The 23,953-nt window shown below is 45.1% G+C and overlaps 1 protein-coding gene across 1 annotated transcript in view; it reads right to left on the bottom strand.

The window, feature by feature from the left end:
* The window catches only part of LOC115458943 (regulating synaptic membrane exocytosis protein 1-like), a gene marked incomplete at its 3' end in the record, with an annotated part of 175,465 nt that overhangs the window by 2,954 nt on the left and 148,558 nt on the right, over window positions 1-23,953 (bottom strand). The window contains exon 7 of the mRNA XM_030188802.1: window positions 10,494-10,595. Coding sequence (XP_030044662.1) covers window positions 10,494-10,595 — 102 coding nt within the window. The remainder of the gene's footprint in view (window positions 1-10,493; window positions 10,596-23,953) is intronic.

The raw sequence follows: 23,953 nt of genomic DNA, 5'->3' as shown, positions 1-23,953 counted from the left end.
TATAGAAATTAGTTACCTTTCTCACCACCGGTTAAACCTTTAATCTGGCATCCGTCTGTACCACAAAGGGCTAACTGAAGACCGGGCTGACCAGTACCAGCTCTGAGCAGATGGCCTTCTTTAGGGCCTGGAAAGCAGTGTCCAGTTATGATGTTCAATCACCTTCTCAGGGACTTTCTTCTGCAGGAAGTGGGTCAGTGGTCTGCCTTCTCAGAAAACCCTGGAATGAATCATCAGTAGTACACAACGAGCCCCAGGACAGCTCGCATTTGCTTTTTCGTTGGGGTACTGGCACATGCTGATCACATCTACTTTCCGGATCTGGAGTCTCACTTGGCCTTTTCCGAAAGAGTATCCCAGGTACTAGACCTCCTGTCCTCCCAGGGAGCATTTATTTGAATTCAGTGTCAATCCAGCTGTCCTTAAACTATCCAGTAACACTTTTACTTGCATCAGGTGGGTCCTCCAATCTTTGCTGAAAATGACAATGTCATCCACGTAGACGGCCGCATAACCACCATGTGGCTTTAGCAGGTGGTTGACAAGGCACTGAAATGTTGCATGAAGACCAAAAGGCAGTACAGTGAACTGGAATAGATCTTGAGGAGTCAAAAAGGCAGTCTATTTCTTGTCAGCCAGAGTCAGGGGCATCTGCAAGTACCGCTTGGTCAGATCCAGTGTCAATATGAACTAGGCTCCTCACAGACTTTTAATGAGATCATTGACCCCTGGCATCGGGTAGACCTCCAGATTGCCATTTACTTTCCGATATTCGGTGCAGAACCAGAGGCTGGTTTAGGCACCAGTATGATGGGTGACAACGAATTACTGGTGGATTCTTCGATAATCCCCAGGTCTAGCATCTCGACTATCTCTTTCACCACTGCCTGCTGATGGGCTTCTGGGATCCAGAATGGACGCTGCCGGACCGCCATGCCTGGCTTGGTGATGACATCATGGGTCACAAGCTGGGTCCAACCTGAGATGTTGGAGAAGGCGTCCTGGTTCTGGGGGACCAAGTGTTCCAGGTCAGCTTTCTGCAAGGCTGAAAGCTGTTCGGCAATTGGGACTTGAAAGGGCTCAGGCTATATTGGAACCTCTGGACTCAAATTGCCCTCCTGGACTAGGGTTTCAGTCATCAGGATCCACTTCTTTAATAGATTAATGTGGAAAATGTTTGTTTTGCCTCTTCTGTCTGTCAGGGCCACCTTATATCTCATAAGGCCCTTGGCATTTACATAGCAGTTTACTTTCTGAAAAGGGCAGAAGGACTAAGACTCTGCCCCCTGTCTGGAAGGTCCATTGGACGGCCTTCTAATTATAGGCTTGGGCTTGTCCATTTGAGCCTTCTCCAAGCAGAGTTTGGCAGCCTTGCTGGCTTTCTTTATAATGAGCATATACTCTGCCAATTTTTTCCCCGGGTTGGATTCCTCCTCCCAGGCTTCCATGATGACATCCAGGAATCCTCTAGGACTCTGTCCAAATAACAATTCAAATAGGGAAAAGCCTGTCAAATTCTGGGGCACCTCCCGGACTGCAAACAGTATATATGGAACCAGCGTGTCCCAGTTCTTCCCATTTTCAGCCACAAACTTTCTCAGCATTTGCTTGAGACTCTTGTTAAAGCATTCCACCAGATCCTCTGTCTGTGGATGAAATACCGATGTCTGCAAGGTCTTTACTTTTAGCAGGGCATGCATTTGCCCTGGTCAGTCAGTATCTCAGTAGGGATCCCTATGAGGGAGAAGACTTCCCACACAGCATTAGCCAAAGTAGTAATCTTCATATTATGCAGTGCAATGGCCTCTGAGTAGTGGCTGGCAAAATCCAGAATAACCAGGATGTACTTGTTGCCATAGGTGATTCTTTCCAGTGGCTCCATGAAATCCATAGCCATCCTGTCAAATGTGGTATTGACAATGGACATGGGCAAGAGAGGGGCAAGTGGAACTCTTGCAGGACTACTCAGCTGGCAGGTTGGGCAGGATGACAGACCAGTGCTACTTGCTTATACACACCCGGCCAGATAAACCAGGGCAGGATCAGTTTCCAGATTTTCTCCTTCCCCAAGTGACCTCCAACAGGTGACTATGTGCTAATTGCATAATCTTCCTGCGATGAGGGTATGGGACTAACAACTGCTCTATCTCCTCTCTTTCCAGGGTTCCCTTGGTCACCCCTATACATTAAATCCTTCTTTGGTATGAAGTATAGTGGAGCTACTTTAGAGGGATCCTGGTTGCCCACAGGGTTCCCATCTACCATTATAATCTTGGACCAGGCTTCTCTAAGGGATTTGTGCTCTGCCTGAGCCCTCCTAAAATTTCTCATTGTTCCATCTCCACTCCAATCAGGTAGGCTATTTAGGGGGTCTCGGGTCTCAGTTTCTCTAACTGTCATTGATGGTGGGATTTACACATTTTCGGGTTCTCTATATACAAGTCGTGGTCCTCAGGAAAATACTCCTCCCTCCTTCTTTGGGCCAGCAGTCAGCTGGGCCCAGATGGCTCCAAATGTTGGGAAATCCTGGCCCAGAACAAGTGGGTGGGGGAGCTTGGCCAATTGGTGTTTTAAATGATATTTGAGCCATGGGATACTGACTTTGTTCCCCATGCACACATGACAGTGTCATGGTTTGTTCATAGTCCATTTGCAGTCTAGTATTTCCGTCCAAACAAGGGGCTTGAGGCTGCCAGAGTCTACCAGCACCTGGTAAGGGTTCCTATCGACTTCAGCTTGCAGCACACAGCTCCTGTTCTTGGGTTGAGAAACCTCCACAAAGTTGCAAGAATGTGGAGTGACCATATTTACATCTATAGCTTCTTTGTCTAACTCTGGCTATATGGCCTCTCTCTCCACATCTGAAGCAGGTGAGAGAGTGTGGGTTTCATGACCAGGTCAGCAAAGTGTGCCGGGTTTGGGAGAATGAGGGCCTCTTTCGCTCTAACCCCTTTCTTGTGGACGTCGGGCTAGAGGGTGTTTTGGGTCTCTCGAGTTCTCAGATCCTACTTTCTCTCATTTTTTTCGTGGGACTTTCAGCTCACCTCTGTAGGGTTCAGGTACTGGTTCCATTTGGTAAAATGCTTCAGCCACTTCCAGAGCACTCTCTGGCATCACTTTAGGGTGCCACCTCATCCATTGCTTCATAGACGGGTAGCCTTTCAAGAAATTGTTTCAGGAGGATGATTCTAGCTATATCTGGGCCAGTCTTGCCCTCCAGTTGGAGCCATCTCCAGGCTACCTCTTTAAGCCTGTAGGCTCCTTTAACATAGCTGTGCCCCAGGCCTTTATACTTCCTGGAACATGCCCTCCTGGCTCCAATCCTCCCTTGTCACTTCCCCCTTGGACGGGACAATGGGTGTTCTATAGACTTTCTCACAACAGCTGACAGTCCAGTATTAATTCATGAGATTCAGATTATGTGATTGCCATTGGTGTGGATGGAGGCCTGTAGTAGAGATAGACATTTTCATGTTCTCACTGTAATATTTGTTCACTGAATTAAAGCTATTTATTCTGCATCTCTTAACACATATTTGGCAAATAAACATGATGCATTTTTTGAAACTGCTGTTAGCTTGGTATGTCCATAGTTGTAGATGGGAGGGGACTATTTTCAATGGTGGTAGAAACAACAAATGATTTACATGACCAGTAAGTACATGGCCAATATCAATCAGGGACTGTGGTGAGTGCTAGGATGCACAGGAAAAGGGGAAATGGTTCTGCAAATTATGTTGACAACCTGGAGATGGACAGCAACCACAGAAGTGCTGGGTTACCTATAATCTAAGGGTTTGTCCTGAAAGGGCTATGTGGGGGAGAGATAATTTCATCCTTACTTGCTCTCTCAAACTGATTTTCTACCTTTCTATAATTTCTCTTTGCCTTCTAAGTTGTAGTTCCTTTCTGTGTTTTTATTGGTTTTATATGATTATTGTAAACCACTTTGATATGTAGGAAAGGCGGTATATTAAGCCCTATCAAACTAAACTAAACTCAGCACAGCCATGGCTGCTGAATTTTCCTGTGTCAGATTAAATGGCTGCTACCATGAAACATTCCTGCATCACCCAGCACCTTGAGAAAGTCTCTAATCCGTCCAATATTCAAAGCAATTTAAGAAGGCAGGAAAGACCCCTGCCCACTTAAATCGCTCATGGCCACCCAACTGCCAATATTCAGCAGCACTTAAGCAGGCAGTGCCACTGCATATCAGCTCTAACTTCACAACAAAAAAGTGGGCAGGTCATGGGCGGTACAGGAGGCAGTACTGGGGAGGAGCTGGCAGGTATGTGGGTGCTGAAATATTCAGTGCTGGCACCAACATAGGTAAGGAAGTAGTAGAGACACAATGGTGATGAAATTCAAAAAGGCATGGGATGAACACAGAGGATCTCTAATTAGACAATGGAAGTTATAAAAAAAACCTAAACTTAATGGCTGCATGTGTGTGTGGATGTGTCGAGTGACGCTTAGATGGTAATTCTGGCTGTGAAGAACTAGGGCCGATACCGGGCAGACTTGTATGATCTGTGTCTCATATATGGCAATCTGGTTTAGGATGGGCTGGAAAGGGCTTAGACTTTAGTGGCTGGAACATGAGGACAGTGCTGGACAGACTTTTACGGTCTGTTTCCCGCAAATGAGAAGACAAATAGGCTGGAGTGGGTTTCAACGACAACTCCAGCAGTTGGAACATAAGGATAGGGCCAGGCGGACTTCTATGGTTTATGTCCCAGAAACGCTAAAGAAGGACCATAATCAAATATATAATATCACGTTCATTGTTGATTTAATCATGAATTGATAATGACTATTGGGCAGACTGGACCATTCAGGTTTTTATCAGCTGTCACTTACTATGTTACTATTAATCCTCTCTGCTCCTGGGCTGATATGCAGACCTCAGCTCTGATACAGGCACCAGAGGCGTAGCTAGGGGGGGAGGCGCCAGGGGAGCGGCCGCTCCCCCAAATGGATTTCCACCAGCACTGGTGCCTATTTTTTGCACAATCTGTTCCATTTAAAACAGGCGCCTGTGCCAGCAGAAGTCTGCTCTTTGCTCCCCCCGTGCCTTCAACCTGGTTCCGCTTCTGACAGGCACAAGCATCAGATGTCACCTGACCTACTGGTGCCTGCTTGTGGCGACCTCTCAGTGCACAGTGCCAGTGGATCAGAGACAAATATGTGTGCACCAGAGTGTTCCAAGATCCAACTTCTGTTCCTTCCATGCCTGCAGCGCTGCGGTTTCGAACCTAGAGAGAGACTGAGAGAGCCAACTGGAATGTTTTTTAATGTACCATTAAAGTCTTGTGGGGATGGGTGGGGACAATTTAAATCCTTGCGGGGACGGGTGGGGATGGGTAAGATTCCAACGGGGACGGGTAAGATATCTGTCCCTGTGCAACTCACTAACCTGAACCCGGGAGTGTAGGGGAGGGAGAGAGAGAGAGAGAGAGAGACAGATGTTGAACAATGGCTGAAGGGTGGAGGGGGGAGGGAAGAGAAGTAGAGAGATGTTGGGACCTGGGAGTGGCGGGGGAAGGGTAGAGGGAGAAAAGAAGAGATCTAGGGGGAAGGGAGAGATATTGGATCTTGGGGCACTAATCCCTCTAAGCTGTGTGTGAATCCTCCAACTGCATTGCTGCCAGTGATAGGTGACGCGTCAATATTGTGTTTTCAAATGCTTGGGACAGGCAGGTTCCCTGGAGTCCTGCAGAACTTGCCTGTGCCTTATTATTGAAAATATGATAGTGAAACAGTACCCCTCACTGGCAGGACTATAGTGGAAGACTCCCACTCAGCTTAGAGAGAACAGTGCCTGGGGAGGGGAGGGGATGATGAATGGAGGGAGAGATATTGGACCTGAAGGAAGGGAAGGAGAAGGGAAAAGATGTTGGACATGGAGATGGTAGGGGGGAGAAAGAAAGAGAAGAAGAGATGTTGGATCTTGGGTCAGAGGCTGTGGGGAGGAGAGAGGATGAGATGCTGGACAATGGGAGAGAGGTAAGGAAGAGAAATAGAGAATACTGGATGTTATACGCAAGGGCACATGGAGGGAGGGAAGGGAGAGTAAGAGAGAGAGAGAGAGATGATAGATCTGGAAGCAGAGGTGAGGGAGGGTGTGACGAAACGGTGGGTTTCTAAGCCTGTGAACTGTATTATTTTACTCCTAATTGGCCGGCAGATGGCACTTGTTTTCAGTTTTAAGCTGTTACAGACAGGCTGTATTCTTCTTTAGATTAGCATAAGACAGGAAGTTTCTGCAGTCCTGTGGCTAGCTACTTTTGAAAGTTGCTGTTCTGGACTCCGATTGGCCTGGAGTTCAGATACATCCAGAAGATACTGGCCTGAGATCCTGTTCAAGACTTATGAACAGATAACTTCCTGAAACTCCCCAGGTGCTACTCAGGTAGCATGGGTAGGGGGCAGAAGAGAGGAGAGATGAGACAGGGGTGGAGAAGTGATAAGGAGATGTCAGGCTACAAGAGTAGGGAGTGATAAGAAGAGAGCGATGAGATGATGGGCTATAAGGGTGGAGGGAGGGGAGATAATGGAAATAGTGGAACCATGGCAGATTGTCAAGGTAATGACTGAGGAAAGGATAGTGAGTACAGAGAGCAGAAATGTGAAGGAGAATAGATGAAAGATACAAAGGAGCATGATGCTGGGGAAGGAGTGAGATGGGACATGGGAGAGCTAGGGTGAGAGAAAGAGATGGAAAGTTGATAGGTGGAAAAGTAAAAAGGTGATGGAGAACTGGAAGGTGAGAAAGAGGGTGAAGTTTGAGTGGGCAGAGGCAGAAAAGAAAAAAAGGGAGGAAAGAGCTAAAATGGAAAGAAGAATATGTCAGAAACAGGTGAAGTGAGAGAATGGAACAAGACAGGAGGAGAGAGGAGAAAACATAAATGGATAACAGCCAATGGAAAGAGAGCAGAAGACAGACAAGAAAGCAGAAAAGAGAAACTGCAACCAGCATGATAGAAAAATAAAATGTCAAGACAACAAAGGCGAGAAAAAGTGTTTTATGTTGAATTTATTAACTGGAGTATGTTAGTCTGGGAAATGTGCATTGCAAATGGCTTTGTATTGTACTCAGTATAAGAGAAAATATGCATTTCTCTTTTCATTGCTTCAGTGTTGCAGTACATGCAACGTTTGACTTCTTGTGGTTCCCATTTCAATTTTTGCTTTCATATTACTATTTGTAATTACCTGTTCTGTATTTGATGAGGGTCTGTCTGTGTTTTGGATATGACTGAGGTGAAGTACTCTGTTAGAATGTAGTTTCTGTGTAGAGATCTGTAGCTGTCCCACTTGTACTAGTTTACCTGTAGTACGTGTATTGGTGTTTTAGGATCCAGTGTAATATTTGCAGTGCTGCCTATTCATAGGTAGGGTTCTTACTGTTTGAATCATAGGATTAGTGCTACTGTTGTATGACATGTTTGCTATATATATGTTAAGTTACTAATTCATCAAGTTTTTTTGTGTGGTTTTTTTTTTTGTATGGTGATTTCATGGAGAAATTTCCTAGTTTTGTATCTTTTGTTGGAAGGGGGGAGGTTGGATTTTTTGTGGATACAGATCATGTTTGCATTTAACTTCGTATGCTGTACTATGTCAGACTAAAGGTCATATATGTGGTATATGATATATATCATGTGTATCCCAACTGAAAAAAAGGTTGAAGAAACACTATCCTAGAGCCTCATTAGCATCTAGAATGCAAAACAGCATGCAGATAATTCCAAATGTATACCTCGGATACACTGCCAGCATTACTTAATGATTGTGTATATTTCTACGGGGTGGTGATAGACAGAAATGCCTCCTGTGTGCTGAACAATGCTGGATATTTAAATTAGACATGCTAGATCCTATGGGTTTGAATGGGAAAACTGAGTGGCATCATTTCTTGTAGTCTGATTGGTGGTGATATGAATTTGACCTGACTTTCACTCTCCCATTGGTCGATCGAAAGATGGTGTCTTTTGGAAATAGGGTTATGCCATCTTAGGTTAACAGCCCGATGACAACAGGAGTGTCTACTACGCAAGTCTGAAAGAATGTAGAAATATATTCATTTTCAAGAGTTTGAACTGATTGGTTTTAAGAAGTGCTGGTTGAAACTATTTCTGTTTCTTCCGAAGTGTTCCTCATGTCCCTGATGTAGTGCAACAAAACTCTGGCCATCGTCGGCTGAGGACAGTGCTGCTGAGAAGGGCATTTGATGAGATGGGCAAAACAGAGCTGAAGTTAATTACTTAAGTTTTTGATATATACCAGCAATAGATTTTTCATTAGAAACTCTTTGAGGATAGTTTATAACATTTAAATAAAAGACTTATAATATAAAAAGCCAAAAGCATTTTTTATTCCTATGATTGCAAAGAAGCTGTTTGTAGACCTGTTTTAAAAGGTTTGAGTTTACTAAGGCTTTTTCCTCTTTGAACTTATGAGATATCTTTACTAATTTTATATGGTGTGAGTTGATGCTTTGCAGATTCAGATAATTTATCCAAATAACTTAGAACGGATAGAAGGTTGTCCTAAGTAAACTGAAGAGTAGCCTGAATAAAGCCCCTATCTGGATATATTCTGGTGCTGGCTGGCCTTATCCATAAATTCAACACTGGGCTTTATTTGGATAGTCGTGCTGAATATCTGGATATATGATGACTGCTGCAGCTGCATTTAAAAAAAACAAACAAATGCTGTCTATTAACCTGAAAGAATTCAACTTGAATAAGATCAAAGAGGGCATTTGAAAAACAATTACCCCTGGATTCCATAAATGGTGCACAAATAAAAGCATTGAAAATTGCACGTGATCCTGAGGTCTGCATGCAAATTAGTTAGGGGCCCTTTTACTAAGCTGCGTAAGCGCCTACGCATGACCGATGGGTGCCAATTATGAGTTACCACTCGGCTACTGTGTGTCTTGGGCGGTAATTTCATTTTTGACGCGCATCTGATACGCGCATCAGAAAATATTTTTATTTTCTGGTGCATGGGTGGTAATCGGCATTTGGAATGCATGTTGACCATTACCACCTAGTTAACGCGTGAGACCTTACCGCTAAGTCTATGGATGGTAAGGGCTCAGACCCAAAATGGATGTGCGCTAACTTTCATTTTGCCGCACGTCCATTTCAGCCTCCCCAAAAATGTATTTTTTACAGGTGCGCTGAAAAATGATTCTACACATGGCCAAAGCATGCGTCTGCACTACTGCAGGTCATTTCTCAGCACACCTTAATAAAAGGACCCTTTAATGAGCTATTAAGAATCAATAATTGGCTGTTGATAATTATTGAGGTTAATTGGTTCTGATATGGATTTGCACAGAGATCTGCTGTGTACGATTCTATAAAGATATGCGTCCGAATCCTCTTACATGCAACCCAAAAGGGGGCATGGCTATGGGTGGGGCAAGGCCGGGTCAGGGGCATTCCAAAGACTTACACGCAGTGTTATAGAATTTTGGTGCTGCGTCCACAAGTTGTGCACCAGGATTTACACTAGGTTTCAGTTGGTATAAATACTCTCACCCAAAGCTTGGCGTTGGAATATGTGCTATCAACTATTCTATAACGGGCACTCAGCCTGGAGTGCCCTTTATATAATAGCGGTGAGTGCAAATTTTTCCCGGCAACTACTTTTCGGTGCCATTTACTGAATCTGGCCCTTTGTGCATAAACAAATCCTTAATGCACTAAAATCAACACAGAAAAGGACAACTCTTCAAAATCCCAACAAGTGGAATCAAGCTAAATATCCAACTTCTCAAAAATATAAAGATGAAATAAAAGAGCTTAAATTAATAATAAGCTGAAAATAGAAAAAAAAAGAGCCAGTCTTTCAACTCTAATCGCATCTCCTGAACATCAGGAAGCAGGGAAAAGCTTGACCCTTCAACCAGGCTATTAATGGAAGAACTAATTAACTTGCTAATCTCACACACACAAGGAGTGATACCGATGCACATACTATAGGAGGACATTTTTATCCACACCTACCTCTGACTTCATGTGCAACTTTCTTTAAATTAGTCCCCTTATTTTCTAACTCCTCTTATCCTCTTACATATTGATATGTTCCATATTTGCTTATACCATACTCTGTCTATTAAATTGCTTTATAATGTATTGTGTTGACGTAAGTAGTATACTATGCCATACGTTGTATTGTTATTTGAATATTTTTACTGCTGTAATTGTCTTTTGCTTATGTTTGATTTATTCTTGCTATACACCACCTTGAGTAAATAAATCATAAAACATTAAAAAAATGTACTTTAAAGGTAGAAAAAGCCAATCAGTTTCATAAAACAAATACAGACTGCCCTGCTTGTGTCAACATAGAAATACTTTGGCCTCTTAGGAGGAAATCTTGATTGCCAAAGGCCTTGCAAAATACAGATTAAGTTAACAAGGTTGCTGTACTGCCATGATGTGCTGTTTTGACTAGTTATTAGGTGTGCTTACCAGGAGTTGATTTGGAACCTGGTTTTTGTATAAGACCTCTGGCTCTTATGACTTCTACTTCCAGCTGACCCTTTTTATCTACCATACCAATCTGAATATCACCTGTAAGAAAAGAGAAACACTCCCTACAGTTAGACTGTTTTCAATAACAATTTGATTTAGCATACATTTGGAAATTTGATTTTGATACAACACATATGACAATGAAAATCCAACTGTAAAGACCAAAACAAGCTATACTATAATGCTTTCACATTAACAAAAATGAAATTAAAACTTTAATATAGTAATCAGGGCTTTGCTTTCTAGATTCTACTAACAATTGTTTAAACTGTTATAGTACAGTAAGAGGCTTATTTTCAAAGCATTTAGCCTCCCAAAGTTCCATAGAAACCTATGGAACTTAGCCTCCCAAAGTGCTTTGAAAATATGCCTCTATATATGGTAATATCTGGACTGACAGAGCAGATATAGGGGATGGCAAGTTTCAAATTGTGGAGTTACCCCAGGTCTGTTTACCTGTTTTAATTCAGAGACAATAGCCCCAAAGGGAAGGCAACATAACAGCAGAGAGACATTGGTATTGTCAATGCTGTTTTTTTGTCTTTTAACTAGGGAAGATGAAAGACAGAGTTCAGCAACTGCAATATCACTGGTGGATATGACTCCTCCCCCCACCCTTCAACGCTAGACAAGTAGTGCTGATGCAGTTGAATAACTGATTGAAAAATTAAGTTTCACTCGCAGCAGCAGGCATACTTGTGGTTTCTAACTTTCTACAACTGTGCAGAGGAGTGTGGTAGCCGTGTTAGTCCACTCTTAAGGTTATCAATAGAAATCAAACAAAATAAAACATGGAAAAGAAAATAAGATGATACCTTTTTTATTGGACATAACTTAATACATTTAATGATTAACTTTCAAAGGTTGCCCTTCTTCGTCAGATCGGAAATAAGCAAATGTGCTAGCTGACAGTGTATATAAGTGAAAACATTCAAGCATTACTATGACAGTCTGACAGGGTGGGAGGATGGGGGTGGGTCGGAGGTATGCATGGGAACATCAAAGCATATCACTGATATTCTAACAGGATGGGTGTGGATAATTGAGGGGTGGGGTGATCAACAGAGAAATACAGCTTTATGGTTTATAATGGGCTAGGAACCCCAGATCCTTGTTAAGTCCTTTCTGTTGGGTGTTAAAATATTCAATCATTCTGACTTCAAAGGTCTTACGTTCTTGTATGGTTTTAAAGTTACCTTTCAATTTACATAGACATCACATGAACAATACTGGTGCCAGTAGGGTTCCCACGCCTGTTGGTCAACATTACACAGGACCAGGACACTGTACCAGTGACTTCACAGTGAGAATCCTGAAAGGTAACTTTAAAACCATACAAGAGCGTAAGACCTTTGAAGTCAGAATGATTGAATATTTTAACACCCAACAGAAAGGACTTAACAAGGATCTGGGGTTCCTAGCCCATTATAAACCATAAAGCTGTATTTCTCTGTTGATCACCCCACCCCTCAATTATCCACACCCATCCTGTTAGAATATCAATGATATGCTTTGATGTTCCCATGCATACCTCCGACCCACCCCGATCCTCCCACCCTGTCAGACTGTCATAGTAATGCTTGAATGTTTTCACTTATATACACTGTCAGCTAGCACATTTGCTTATTTACGATCTGACGAAGAACGGCAACCTTCGAAAGCTAATCAAGAAATGTATTAAGTTATGTCCAATAAAAAAGGTATCATCTTATTTTCTTTTCCATGTTTTATTTTGTTTGATTTCTATTGATACAACTGTGCAAAAATATCTTCAACTATCTGAAAGTGGGTGCAGATGTCTACAATGGTTAGTCTTTGGCCTGATCCTTTCTGCGACCTTGGCTAGGGGCAGAAGGACTAATGTGCAGAATCACATGACCTTCTTGAGCTCCTCTCCACCCTAGAAACCCCTAATACTGTCTAAACATATTCATGAAAACCCCCTCCATGAACACATTATTCAGGCAGAACCTGAGATCTGACTAGATCGATCTGTAGTGAATTTAGACAAGTACCACAGAAATCAGAAGTAGAAGGGAGCAGATAGGAACAATATCAGAAGAGAGATGGCGCTGCAACCACCAAGAAAGAAGGAAGAAAATGAAGATGAGGAGTCCCCAGTAAAGGTCAAGTGGAACACTCCACATTCTTAGGACATTCTTGGGTGAGACAAATCCATGACTACACACATTTTGGGGGTTAATTGGCAATATTAGTTTTTGCAGGTGCTGGGGTATCAATTTTACCAAAAATCAATGATACACATTTCTGTTGTCTCTCTTTATCACCTTTCCAGTGCCTTGGAGTGTTCATATCACTGTTTGTGCTGCTTTGCTCAGTTCTGGTGCTTTTGGCATGTTCTTTCCAGTGTTGGTGCTGGTCTACCAGTGCCTTACGTTGCTCATGCAATTGTTAAGATGCCAGGACTAGCGCATATACATTATGCACCCTAGGCAAACTTTCTGCCTTGAAGCACCAATTATATTTTAGGCCCTTTACCCTTCTTCCTGTCAATCATGACCACCCCATACCACTCCTTGTTGAATAATCTGGGTAAATAGGCTATTTGAAAGCAGCCCACACTTCCTGCTGGTTTTCAGGACCTATTGTTTTGGTGCTGCCCTAGGTGATTGTTTAATTGTTGGGCTCTGTAGGATGCCCTTTACCACCATTTTGGTACCTTGGTGTGTTTCATTCCACTCTTTGTACCAGGTTTCCACTCATCTTGGATTGGTGTGCGTCATGTTTAAAGAATTTGCTTAACCACCCTTTGCTAAGTACATCATAATAGTCTATAGGGTGCATATAAATCATAACCATAAATATTCTCAAAAGCAAACAGGATTCAAATAGGGATGTTCTTGCAGTCTAAAAATTGGTGTTTATCAAAGACACTGGTTATGACACCTATTTGAAGCCTAGTCTATAAAGAAACGTGCAAGTGGCCGAAAACATGTTTATATATAAAACACAAACACTTTTCCTAACCCTGTAGCTAGTTAACTGCCCACACCTAGTTGTGTGCCAGAACACATGTAAATTATAGCATTGTCTAATTTACATGCATATTTGTGCACTCTGCACGTGCGCATGTCCACTGCTGCACTATGTATTGTGACTTTCTTTTCTCCTGTCTCCCTCTACATTGTTATGAAAGATATCTATGTACATACATACATACATATATGATATTATTTTATACATTTCTCTGTTCTTTTTAACGTATATATTTTACTTTTTTACAATATACTTTCTTCTACAGAGTTTTTTACACAATCTTTCAGATCCTTTTTATTCTATATATTTTTATAATTTCTGTTTAATCATCTTCTTTGCTATTATATATTTACACTGTTGTTTTACATATATATATATATATATGAATGATCTTTTTTGTAGACTCCTGATGCAGTCCTAGCGGCCGAAACACAGCATTTGTGTCGAGTCTTTTTACCCAATAAGCGTTTGCTTTTAGAAGAATTTATTTCTCCAGTCTTTGGTTTCCGTGGTCAAACATCCCACTTTTTCCCATAACTTGTGTTTTTCGTGGGAAGTTCGAGTTCTCCGCCCTTGGCGGATCATTCTGGTCTGATCCTTAATCAAAAAGGACACATTAAAATGAGGCTCATTATAAAATATAATTCCACAGGAGCAGCTCCAAAGTAGAAGCTGTTCAAATAAAAGAGGACAGGATGATTTCCCTATGAGGAAAGGCTGAAGTGGCTAGGACTCTTCAGCTTGGAGAAAAGGCGGCTGAGGGGAGATATGATAGAGGTCTATAAAATAATGAATGGCGTAGAACAGGTAGACATGAATCGCTTGTTTACTCTTTCCAAAAATACTAGGAATGAAGCTATAAAGTAGTAACTTTTAAATTGGAGAAAATATTTCTTCACTCAATGTGTAATTAAACTCTGGAATTCGTTGCCAGAGAACATGGTAAAAGCAGTTAGCCTAGCAAGGTTTTAAAAAGGCTTGGATATCTTCCTAAAAGAAAAGTCCCACTTGGGAAAATCCATTGCTTAGTTCTAGGATAAGCAGCATAAAATGTATTGTACTGTTTTGGGATCTTGCCAGGTACTTGAAACATGGATTGTCCACTGTCAAAAACAGGATACTGTGCTTGATGGACTTTTGGTCTGTCCCAGTATGGCAATTCTTATGTTCTTATGTTATGTTCATTCTACAGAAGTGAATAACAAGGTTTAATGCTAAATACTGTATTTGAAACATCATCAGTAGACAGTAGAGGGAGCTAGAGCATTGCGCTTCTGTAATTCACAAGGTATTATATAAAGGGCAAGTACTTAAGCCTCCAGTGGGAGGATGTTTACCTGGGTAGAGTGCCCTGGTTGAAAACTGTCCCCCTTTACAAGGGCTTAAAAGTATATACACGCTTTCAAAGCATGCATACTTTTAGCCAAATTAAGGAGAGGCAGTTTGGGGGATGAGAGAGAGAGACTGTTTAGGGTGGGATTAGAGTTTAGCTCACACCTCTTCAGTAGTAGTTTAAGGTGAATTAAGTTCAGGTGCAGTTGGTATTTCTTTTTCCCCTCAGGTCTCACAATTTAAGTTCAAAACCAGTGATTGTTATAATGGGCAGGGAGAAAAAGAGTGCACATAAGTTTGATTTTCAAAGTCACGCATGTTATTTTATTCACATTTCATTTCCATTTATTGAATGCATATTCTGCTCAGCTAAATCAATCCTTCTGCAGATCACAAATAAAACATCCATAAAATGTAAACAGTAAAACAAGATCAAATAATTCAATTGGCCGCCTGCAGAATCAGCAGGAATAAATGTGCATGTGTGCTTTGTACACACAGACCCAGTAAGCAATGTCTGCTGCGTAATTACCCCTGTGAAAATTAGCTATGAGGTCCACACATGCTAAAATGCCCATATACCATATGTATTAAGAAGCAACCCTATCAGAAAGCAGTACCACCCACCCTTTTAAAATTGAAATTGCAATGTGATTATAAATAATAACACTTTAGGTAAAGATTTATCCCAGAGTTTTCTTGACAAGTACATATTGCAGGCTTTTCATTACAATTAACTCAAATGTTCCAGCAGTAAAACATTCAGTTCTCCCCACCCCCCTCCTTAATGCTGAATGAAATAGCATCTGAAAAAATGTAGTTTCTTCCCTAGAACAGATTCTCATTGCAAAGTCTCAGGCAAGCCTTTATCACTGTTCTGCTACTTCACTCCCAGAATGATTAGCATGCAATTTAAACCCAATATTGTAAGCATCATCACCCAAACAGTCTTAATTCTAAAGCAAATCTTCTTTACTGTAGCAACAAAAAAAAGGAGAAAGTAATTTACCGCTTGTTGCTTGACAGGTAATGTAGCCTCTGCTACCACTCCCAAGCAGTGGAACTGGGAGAGGAATTACAGGGCACACTGAGATAATGCTGTACAGTAAAATAGTGGGTGGTGGGTGATAGATGTAGAGGTTGTATAGATTGTAAGGATAAATTGTAGAGGTAACTTACAATCCTTACAAATTGTAGAGGTAGTACAGGGTAAAAAGACGATGGAATTACAGTGATTTTTGGAGACATGCATAACTTGCTAGGTCAGAGGGCTGCTGCCAATCATGCTCTTAGGGGAGAGAGGAGGAAGAGAATAAGAGCGGGCACTACAAGTCCAGAATGCTGGAAAGCAAGCAACCAATAGGAAGACTCCCATAAACTATAGGGAGCCCATCAGAGAGAACTACAAAATTACATAGAATCTGTAGTCCTATCCCATTTAAAGGCACAGAGACTAAATCTGGCTATAGCAATGTCCTATATATATATATGTGTGTGTGTGTGTATATATATATATATATATATATATATATATATTCTATAATAAAACGCACCCTCAACGTTCTGAAGACATCTGATGTCACTCCCTGAAGGGTTCGTGGTGGTGAAGCCATCTCTCTCTGTCCATGTGTCGAGGGCGGAGACATGGCCAGAGAGAGATGACTTCAACCTACGAACCCTACAGTGACGTCACAGACGCAAGGCGCAATGCCTCAGCCCCATTGGGAAATTTTCTGCGGCTTTATCTCCTGCTCCCACAAACAATGCCTCCGCCGGCTGGCGGGAATGAATAGCAGGAGAAGAGACTACAGATGACGGCACTAGCAGCGCACGTGAAATGGCGCCAAAATCATCTGGCGCCAAATGGGAAAAGGCAAGACCGGAGGAGCCACTTACTGGTGCTGCCGACCCCGAGTCCTGAAGCAAGCGGTCTCGCTCTTCCGAACCCCGCTCCTCCGATAGAGAACCACTAGGGCAGGCTGTGTACGTTCCTGACACTGCTCTCTGGCTCCCACACAGAGAGCAGCGTTTAACTACCTCAGAGGGAATCGCCATGCTCTATAAGAAGTATCAGAGCTTCACCCCTCCTGCGCCAAAAACGAGGACAGATTCCCGAACTCTCCTGGGTAGAACGAAGCCTTTATTTCTGTGAGTGCTAGCAAACAAAACACTGCTGGTTCCTCTTCTCTTTTTCTATTTTTAAAACTCACGTGAAACTTTAAGCAACGCCGGCCCACGAGCCAGAAAGCCTGAGGGAGGGGGGCCCACGACCCTGAAGCTGGGGGAGGAGGGGAGGAAAAAGGAGAGGGGGACGGAAAAAAGAAGGCGAGGGAAGACGGGAGGAGGTGGAAGGAGGGCGGAAGACAGAGGGGGGACCCCTGCCACACACTCTCACACAAGACAGCCTCACTCTATGTCACACACACAAAAACACACACACACATTCACTCTGTCTCTCTCTCTTACACAGTCACTGTCACACACACTCTCTCAAACATACACACTACGATGACAACCTTGCTACCGCCCTGGAGCACCACAAGTAGGCAGAGGACGACCACAGGGCCCTGCAGAACACCAGGACACTTATGGACAAAGTAGTGAGTTACAGGGGAGTGGGAGAGGGGAGGGAGGACAGCCTGGAACTCGGAGGGGAGGAAAGGAGGGCGTGGGACTCGGAGGAGAGAGAGGGAGACAGCAACGGAGGGAGAGATTTGGAACAGAATGTTTAGCTTTGCAGAGGGGAAAGGGAAAGTGGATTTGATTCGATATACAGCCTTTCTGTGCTTACATTAAAAGTGGTTTAGATATCACATACAGGTACTCATTTTGTACCTGAGGCAATGTAGGGTTATGTGACTGGTTCAGAGTCAAAAGGAGCCACAGTCTATATTCAGGGCCAGTCTACATAACAGGCAAGACTAGGTGGTTGCCTATGGCAGCAGATTCTAAGGGGGTAGCAAAAAAGCAGCTGTAACCAAAGCAAATTCAATGAAGCATCAGTGTATAATTTTACCTGCAAAACAGCTTAATATTTAAAAGTGTGGAAGCTCATTTTCAAAGTACATAGACTTACAAAATTACATAAGTAAAAGGCATAGGAGGCATCTGTTCAAAAGGCATCACCACCTGGCCCCTAGAAATGTCTGTATAAGAGATTGGAGAGACACCAGAAACACACTGGGAAGGTAAGAGTCTAGCATTCTCCTGCCCTCTCCCCCCCCCCCCCCCCCCCCCCCGATCATAACACCATTCATGTAGAAGCACCAGACATGAGCAGGGTATAGACATTTGAGGTCCCTTTCCTGTTGTAGTACATGTAACAACTCCCTCATCAATCCAATTTCTTACTGTAGTTTCTCATTCAAGAGTAATCATGGTTGTAAATATGCACATCAATAAAAAAAAATAAAAAACATCTATTGCTGAAACCACATAGACCTGCACCCCTTCCCTGGCCCCCACCTACATAGTGATGGGAACATTGGCAGCTACTCCCTAAAGTACATGCCGATGCCCAAAGAAACACCAGCTTTATCTCACTACCTATCCCCACATCCCTGCAATACTGCACATGCTGCACAGAAGAGCCACCATGTCACTCACTGTCCCCATGTCCACCTCAGCTCACATATCATCTGTGCTTGTGTAACGCTTAACCCCCCTCCCCCCAATCTGGCTGTTGCTATCTGTCACAACCTGTGTGAGGAGCATTGTACAACTTGGCTTAAAAATTAATAATGTATGTGAAAGCAAGAAGGCCCATCACCTGAAGCCCAGTCTACCAACATGTCCTTTGCAAGCAATGCGGCATCCACAGGGAGCTGGAATCCCTAAGGCACCAATATCAGCGCATCCGGAAGGACAACCCAGCACTGATCAGCCGCATGCCAGAGTACCTCCAGACCCCATATAAGTATCACAAACAGAACACCCCTATAACATCTCTATCCCAAATGAAGGGCTGAGGATACAGCTAAGAACTGAGGATGCAGCTACTCTCATTAAAGTGTGCCTACAACCCCCATGTGTGTTGCACCCAACACCCAACTAATGAGATGACATAGAAAGGAACGGGGTAGAGGGGGAACCACTTGCTCAATGTCTACCAGATTCTAAAACAAAAGGGCTCTATATGGTACACACGCCTACCAAGCACATCACAGTCTCTACAGCAGGGGAAATGAAAGAGATACCACAAACCCCAACAGTGGGAATCAAACCCACAACCATAGGCGTAGTTTGACTGTTTCATTTGGAGGGGCAAAAAAAAAAATGGGCGGAGCATATTAGCATATCATTTGCATATATACATATGCAAATGAATATGCTAATATGGAGGAAGGAAATGAAATTTACAGGCAAAATATCACAGATGCACATTTCAAAAAGCTGACACATTTCAATTAATAAATTATGAATAAAATAAACTTTTATTTACCTTTGTTGTCTGATCATGTAGTTTTTCTATTCGCTTTGATCCCAGTGTCTTCTGTTTTATGCAGTGTCTTCTTTCCAGTAGGCTTCCCTCTGCTCCCCACCCTCCCAGTCCCATCCATCTCTTGCTCCTTCCCTCTGCTCCCCACCCCTCCCAGTCCCATCCATCTTCTGTTCCTTCCCTCTGCTCACCATCCCTCCGTCCCATCCATCTTCTGCTCCTTCCCTCTGCTGTGCCTGACCTCTCCCAATCCCATCCATCTCCTGGTCCATCCCTCTGCTCCCCACCCCTCGCAGTCCCATCCATCTCTTGCTCCTTCCCTCTGCTCCCCACCCCTCCTAGTCCCAACCATCTCTTGCTCCTTCCCGCTGCTCCCCACCCCTCCCAGTCCCATCCATCTCCTGCTCCTTCCCTCTGCTCACCTCCTTTCCCAGTCCAATCCAATTCCTGGTCCTTCCCTCTGCTCCCCACCCACCCCTCCCAGTCCCATCCATCTCTTGCTCCTTCCCTCTGCTCCCCACCCCTCCCAGTCCCATCCATCTTGTGTTCCTTCCCTCTGCTCACCATCCCTCCGTCCCATCCATCTCTTGCTCCTTCCCTCTGCTGTGCCTGACCTCTCCAAATCCCATCCATCTCCTGGTCCATCCCTCTGCTCCCCACCCCTCGCAGTCCCATCCACCTTCTGTTCCTTCCCTCTGCTCACCTCCTTTCCCAGTCCAATCCAATTCCTGGTCCTTCCCTCTGCTCCCCACCCACCCCTCCCAGTCCCATCCATCTCTTGCTCCTTCCCTCTGCTCCCCACCCCTCCCAGTCCCATCCATCTTCTGTTCCTTCCCTCTGCTCACCATCCCTCCGTCCCATCCATCTCTTGCTCCTTCCCTCTGCTGTGCCTGACCTCTCCAAATCCCATCCATCTCCTGGTCCATCCCTCTGCTCCCCACCCCTCGCAGTCCCATCCATCTTCTGTTCCTTCCCTCTGCTCACCTCCTTTCCCAGTCCAATCCAATTCCTGGTCCTTCCCTCTGCTCCCCACCCACCCCTCCCAGTCCCATCCATCTCTTGCTCCTTCCCTCTGCTTCCCACCCCTCCCAGTCCCATCCATCTCCTGCTCCTTCCCTCTGCTCACCTCCTTTCCCAGTCCAATCCAATTCCTGGTCCTTCCCTCTGCTCCCCACCCACCCCTCCCAGTCCCATCCATCTCTTGCTCCTTCCCTCTGCTCCCCACCCCTCCCAGTCCCATCCATCTCCTTCCCTCTGCTCCCCACCCACCCCTCCCAGTCCCATCCATCTCCTTCCCTCTGCTCACCTCCTTTCCCAGTCCAATCCAATTCCTGGTCCTTCTCTCTGCTCCCCACCCACCCCTCCCAGTCCCATCCATCTCTTGCTCCTTCCCTCTGCTTCCCACCCCTCCCAGTCCCATCCTTCTCCTGCTCCTTCCCACTGCTTCCCACCCTCCCAGTCCCATCCATCTCCTGCTCCTTCACTCTGCTTCCCACCCTCCCAGTCCCATCCAATTCCTGGTCCTTCCCTCTGCTCCCCACCCACCCCTCCCAGTCCCATCCATCTCTTGCTCCTTCCCTCTGCTTCCCACCCCTCCCAGTCCCATCCATCTCCTGCTCCTTCCCACTGCTTCCCACCCTCCCAGTCCCATCCATCTCTTACTCCTTCCCTCTGCTCTCCACCCTCCCAGTCCCATTCATCTTCCCTCTGCTCCCCCCCCCCCCCCCCCCCCCCGCGAGGTCCAGGATCGTGACTTCCGTTTACCCCCTCTCTTCCTCTCTTCCTCCCTCCCTCCGGTGCAGGCAGCAGTCTTCTTCAACCTTTCTGTGCTCCTGGCAGCGGTAGCGACGTATACACGCTGCCTTCGGTCTGCCCCGGAAGCCTTCTCTTCAAGTTCCTGTTCCCACCTATGCGGGAACAGGAACTTGAAGAGAAGGCTTCGGGGCAGAGCTGAAGGCAGCGTGTACGTCGCTACCGCTGCCAGGAACAAGAAAGACTTAGAGAAGATTGGTGCTGCCTGCGCCGGAGGGTAGGAAGAGAGGGGGTAGATAGACACGCTCGTCTCCGTCCGCTTCGCTGCTTCCCTGCCTTCTCTGTCTGCGTCCCGCCTTCCTCTGATGTCATTTCCTTTCGGGCGGGACGCAGACAGAGAGGGCAGGGAAGCAGCGAAGCGGGCGGAGACGAGCGCGTGCCTGCTTGTTTTTTTTTTTTTTTCATTCTAGCGCCAGTCCACGTCCTCGTCGTTTGGGGGGGCATTGCCCCCCCTCGCCCCCCCCAGTCTACGCCTATGCCCACAACCCTTGTATTCAGCTATTACAGTCCTAATCCCTACACTAAACAACAACTGACAAAGAAGTGGGCACTGCCACATCTTATGTGCCCGTTCCCTGCGATGTCGTCTCATTGATGCCACACCTTAGACATATTCCCCAGGTAACAAAAACTGCACACACTGTAGGGGTATTTCCCTGTGTGTCTCACCTTGCTGGTCTTGGCCTGCATAATCCTATGACATCAAGATGGAGTCTGCAACCTATGACCTGCACATCAGTGATTTAGCTAATTCAGCTTTCTGGAAAATCACTAGCAGTCATGTAACACCAAGGACATGCTGTGGCAAACCAACCCCCTTTATCTCCCTGAGAAGCTGAAAGGGAGTGAGACATGGCTCCAACAAGCCGGGTGAGAAACAGAAAATGCATACCACAGTGTAACAACTTGAAGGTCAAGAACAACGGACCCTTCTTGCCATGCAGTGAGCAGAAGAAGATCTGGATTGGGTTCCTGCAGTCACCTGACCGGGAGGTACTGGGAAAAGCGGGAACAAGGAGAAGTTAGTCAGAATCCTTGGAAGAAGGTGGATGCTGGAAGGAAGACCAGAGAGACCTGATAAGGTCCACCATCTTATGAACTGTGTATCTGGAGAAAAGTACCGTTTGGTTTAGCTACCTGCACGCAGTGACCTGTGCCCTCCCTGTCTGCTGTAGAGTACCTGTCCTTGCTCTGACTAAAGACTCGCTGGAAACTCAGCTTGAGTCTGGGAAGCATCCTGTGCCAACTCCCGAGAGACTGCCACGAAGGTCAGCCTGGTGAGAGATACAGTGATTTATTTCCTATTAGTCTGGGTTTAGTGAGTGGTGATTACTTGAGCAAAAGACTGGTTTATAGTCATAACCGTGGTCAGGAGATAAGCTGCTAATAACCGTACTACCTCGTAACATAGTTGTAGAATTACCAATCAGTTGTGTAATTTACCTAGCAACCTGTAAGGACAGAGTGTGTAGTGTGACAATATAGTTTGTAATTTTATCAGCCAGTATTTTTGTATTCAGCTAAAGCTTTGCCAGAGTTTCTATTTTGTATACCTTTTCATATATATCTATAATAAAAGCTAATATATTCCAACCTCCTTTCTCAGTTGCGTTCCTCTCTCTTGGAAGTAATTGGCTTGGCACCAATCCAAGGTTCCCCCTCCCTCCCCTAGACCGAGTACAGAGTATTTTGCTTGCAGATAATTCTGTTTGGGAACCTTGGGCACAGATAAGTATTACCTGTGACCATACCTACAACACCCATCCCAGTCCTTGCCTCCCAACAGCCTGCTGTCCTACTATGGATCAGGGGCATAGCCACAGGTGGCCCAGGTGGGCCTGGACCCACCCAATTTGGGGTCAGGCCCGCCCAGCAGCAGTGTTTCTGCACAGCAATTCCGGTCGCAGACTGGGCTCACAGCGATTCCCACACGCTGCCTGCCGCTCAACAATCTCCTTGCAGCTACTAAGCACTAACCCGGAAGCCTCTCCTCTGCTGCATCTTGACTGGGCATAAACCAGAAGTTGTGGCAGAGGAGAGGCTTCCGGGTTAACACTTAGTAGCTGCAAGGAGATTGTTGAGCAGCAGCTGGCAGGCAGCGTGTGGGAATCGCTGCAAGCCAAGCCTGCGACTGGATTCGCTGCGAGCTACAGGAACACTGTTGCTGGGCAGGCCTGCAAGGAGGGTGAGGGAAGATGGGGAAAAGATGTTGCAAGGGGGAGGGAAGACGGGAGACAGCAGCTGTATAGGGCGGAGGGAAGATGGAAGGAAAGATGCTGCACGGGGGGAGAGGGAAGATGGAAAGATGAGGCATGGTGGGTGAGGGAGATGCTGCATGTGGAAGAAGGGAGAGATGCAGCAAAGGGGTGGAGGGGTGAGGAAGGGAGAAGTCTTGGCTGCATATGAGGTGGAGGGGAAGGAGACATGCTGCATAGAGAGGGGATAGGTGGTGAGAGGGGGAGAAATGTTGAACATAGGGGTGGAGAGGAGGGAGAAATGGTGGGCATAGGGTTGGAGGGAAGGGAGAAATGTTAGACATGATGGTAGAGGGGAGGAAGGGAGAAATGCTGCATGAGAAGGGGAGAGAGATGTTGGACCAGAACACAAGAGAGAAGGAGAGAGAAGTGTTGGACATGATGGTAGAGGGGAGGGAGAGAGAGATGGTGGACAGTGGGAATGAGAGGGGGAGATAGTCATGGGGGTGGATGAGAGGGAGGGAAAGGTACACTGTAGGTGGTGAGGGGGGGGGGGGGAAATGCTGGGCCATGGGGGAGAGGACAGGAATGAAGAGAGAAGGGGCAGGAAAATATAAGGCTAC

The sequence above is a fragment of the Microcaecilia unicolor genome, unplaced genomic scaffold (genome assembly GCF_901765095.1).
Source record: "Microcaecilia unicolor unplaced genomic scaffold, aMicUni1.1, whole genome shotgun sequence".
Lineage (NCBI taxonomy): Eukaryota > Metazoa > Chordata > Amphibia > Gymnophiona > Siphonopidae > Microcaecilia > Microcaecilia unicolor.
Note: the sequence above shows the minus strand (reverse complement) of the source record. Positions and strands in the feature narration are given on the sequence as shown.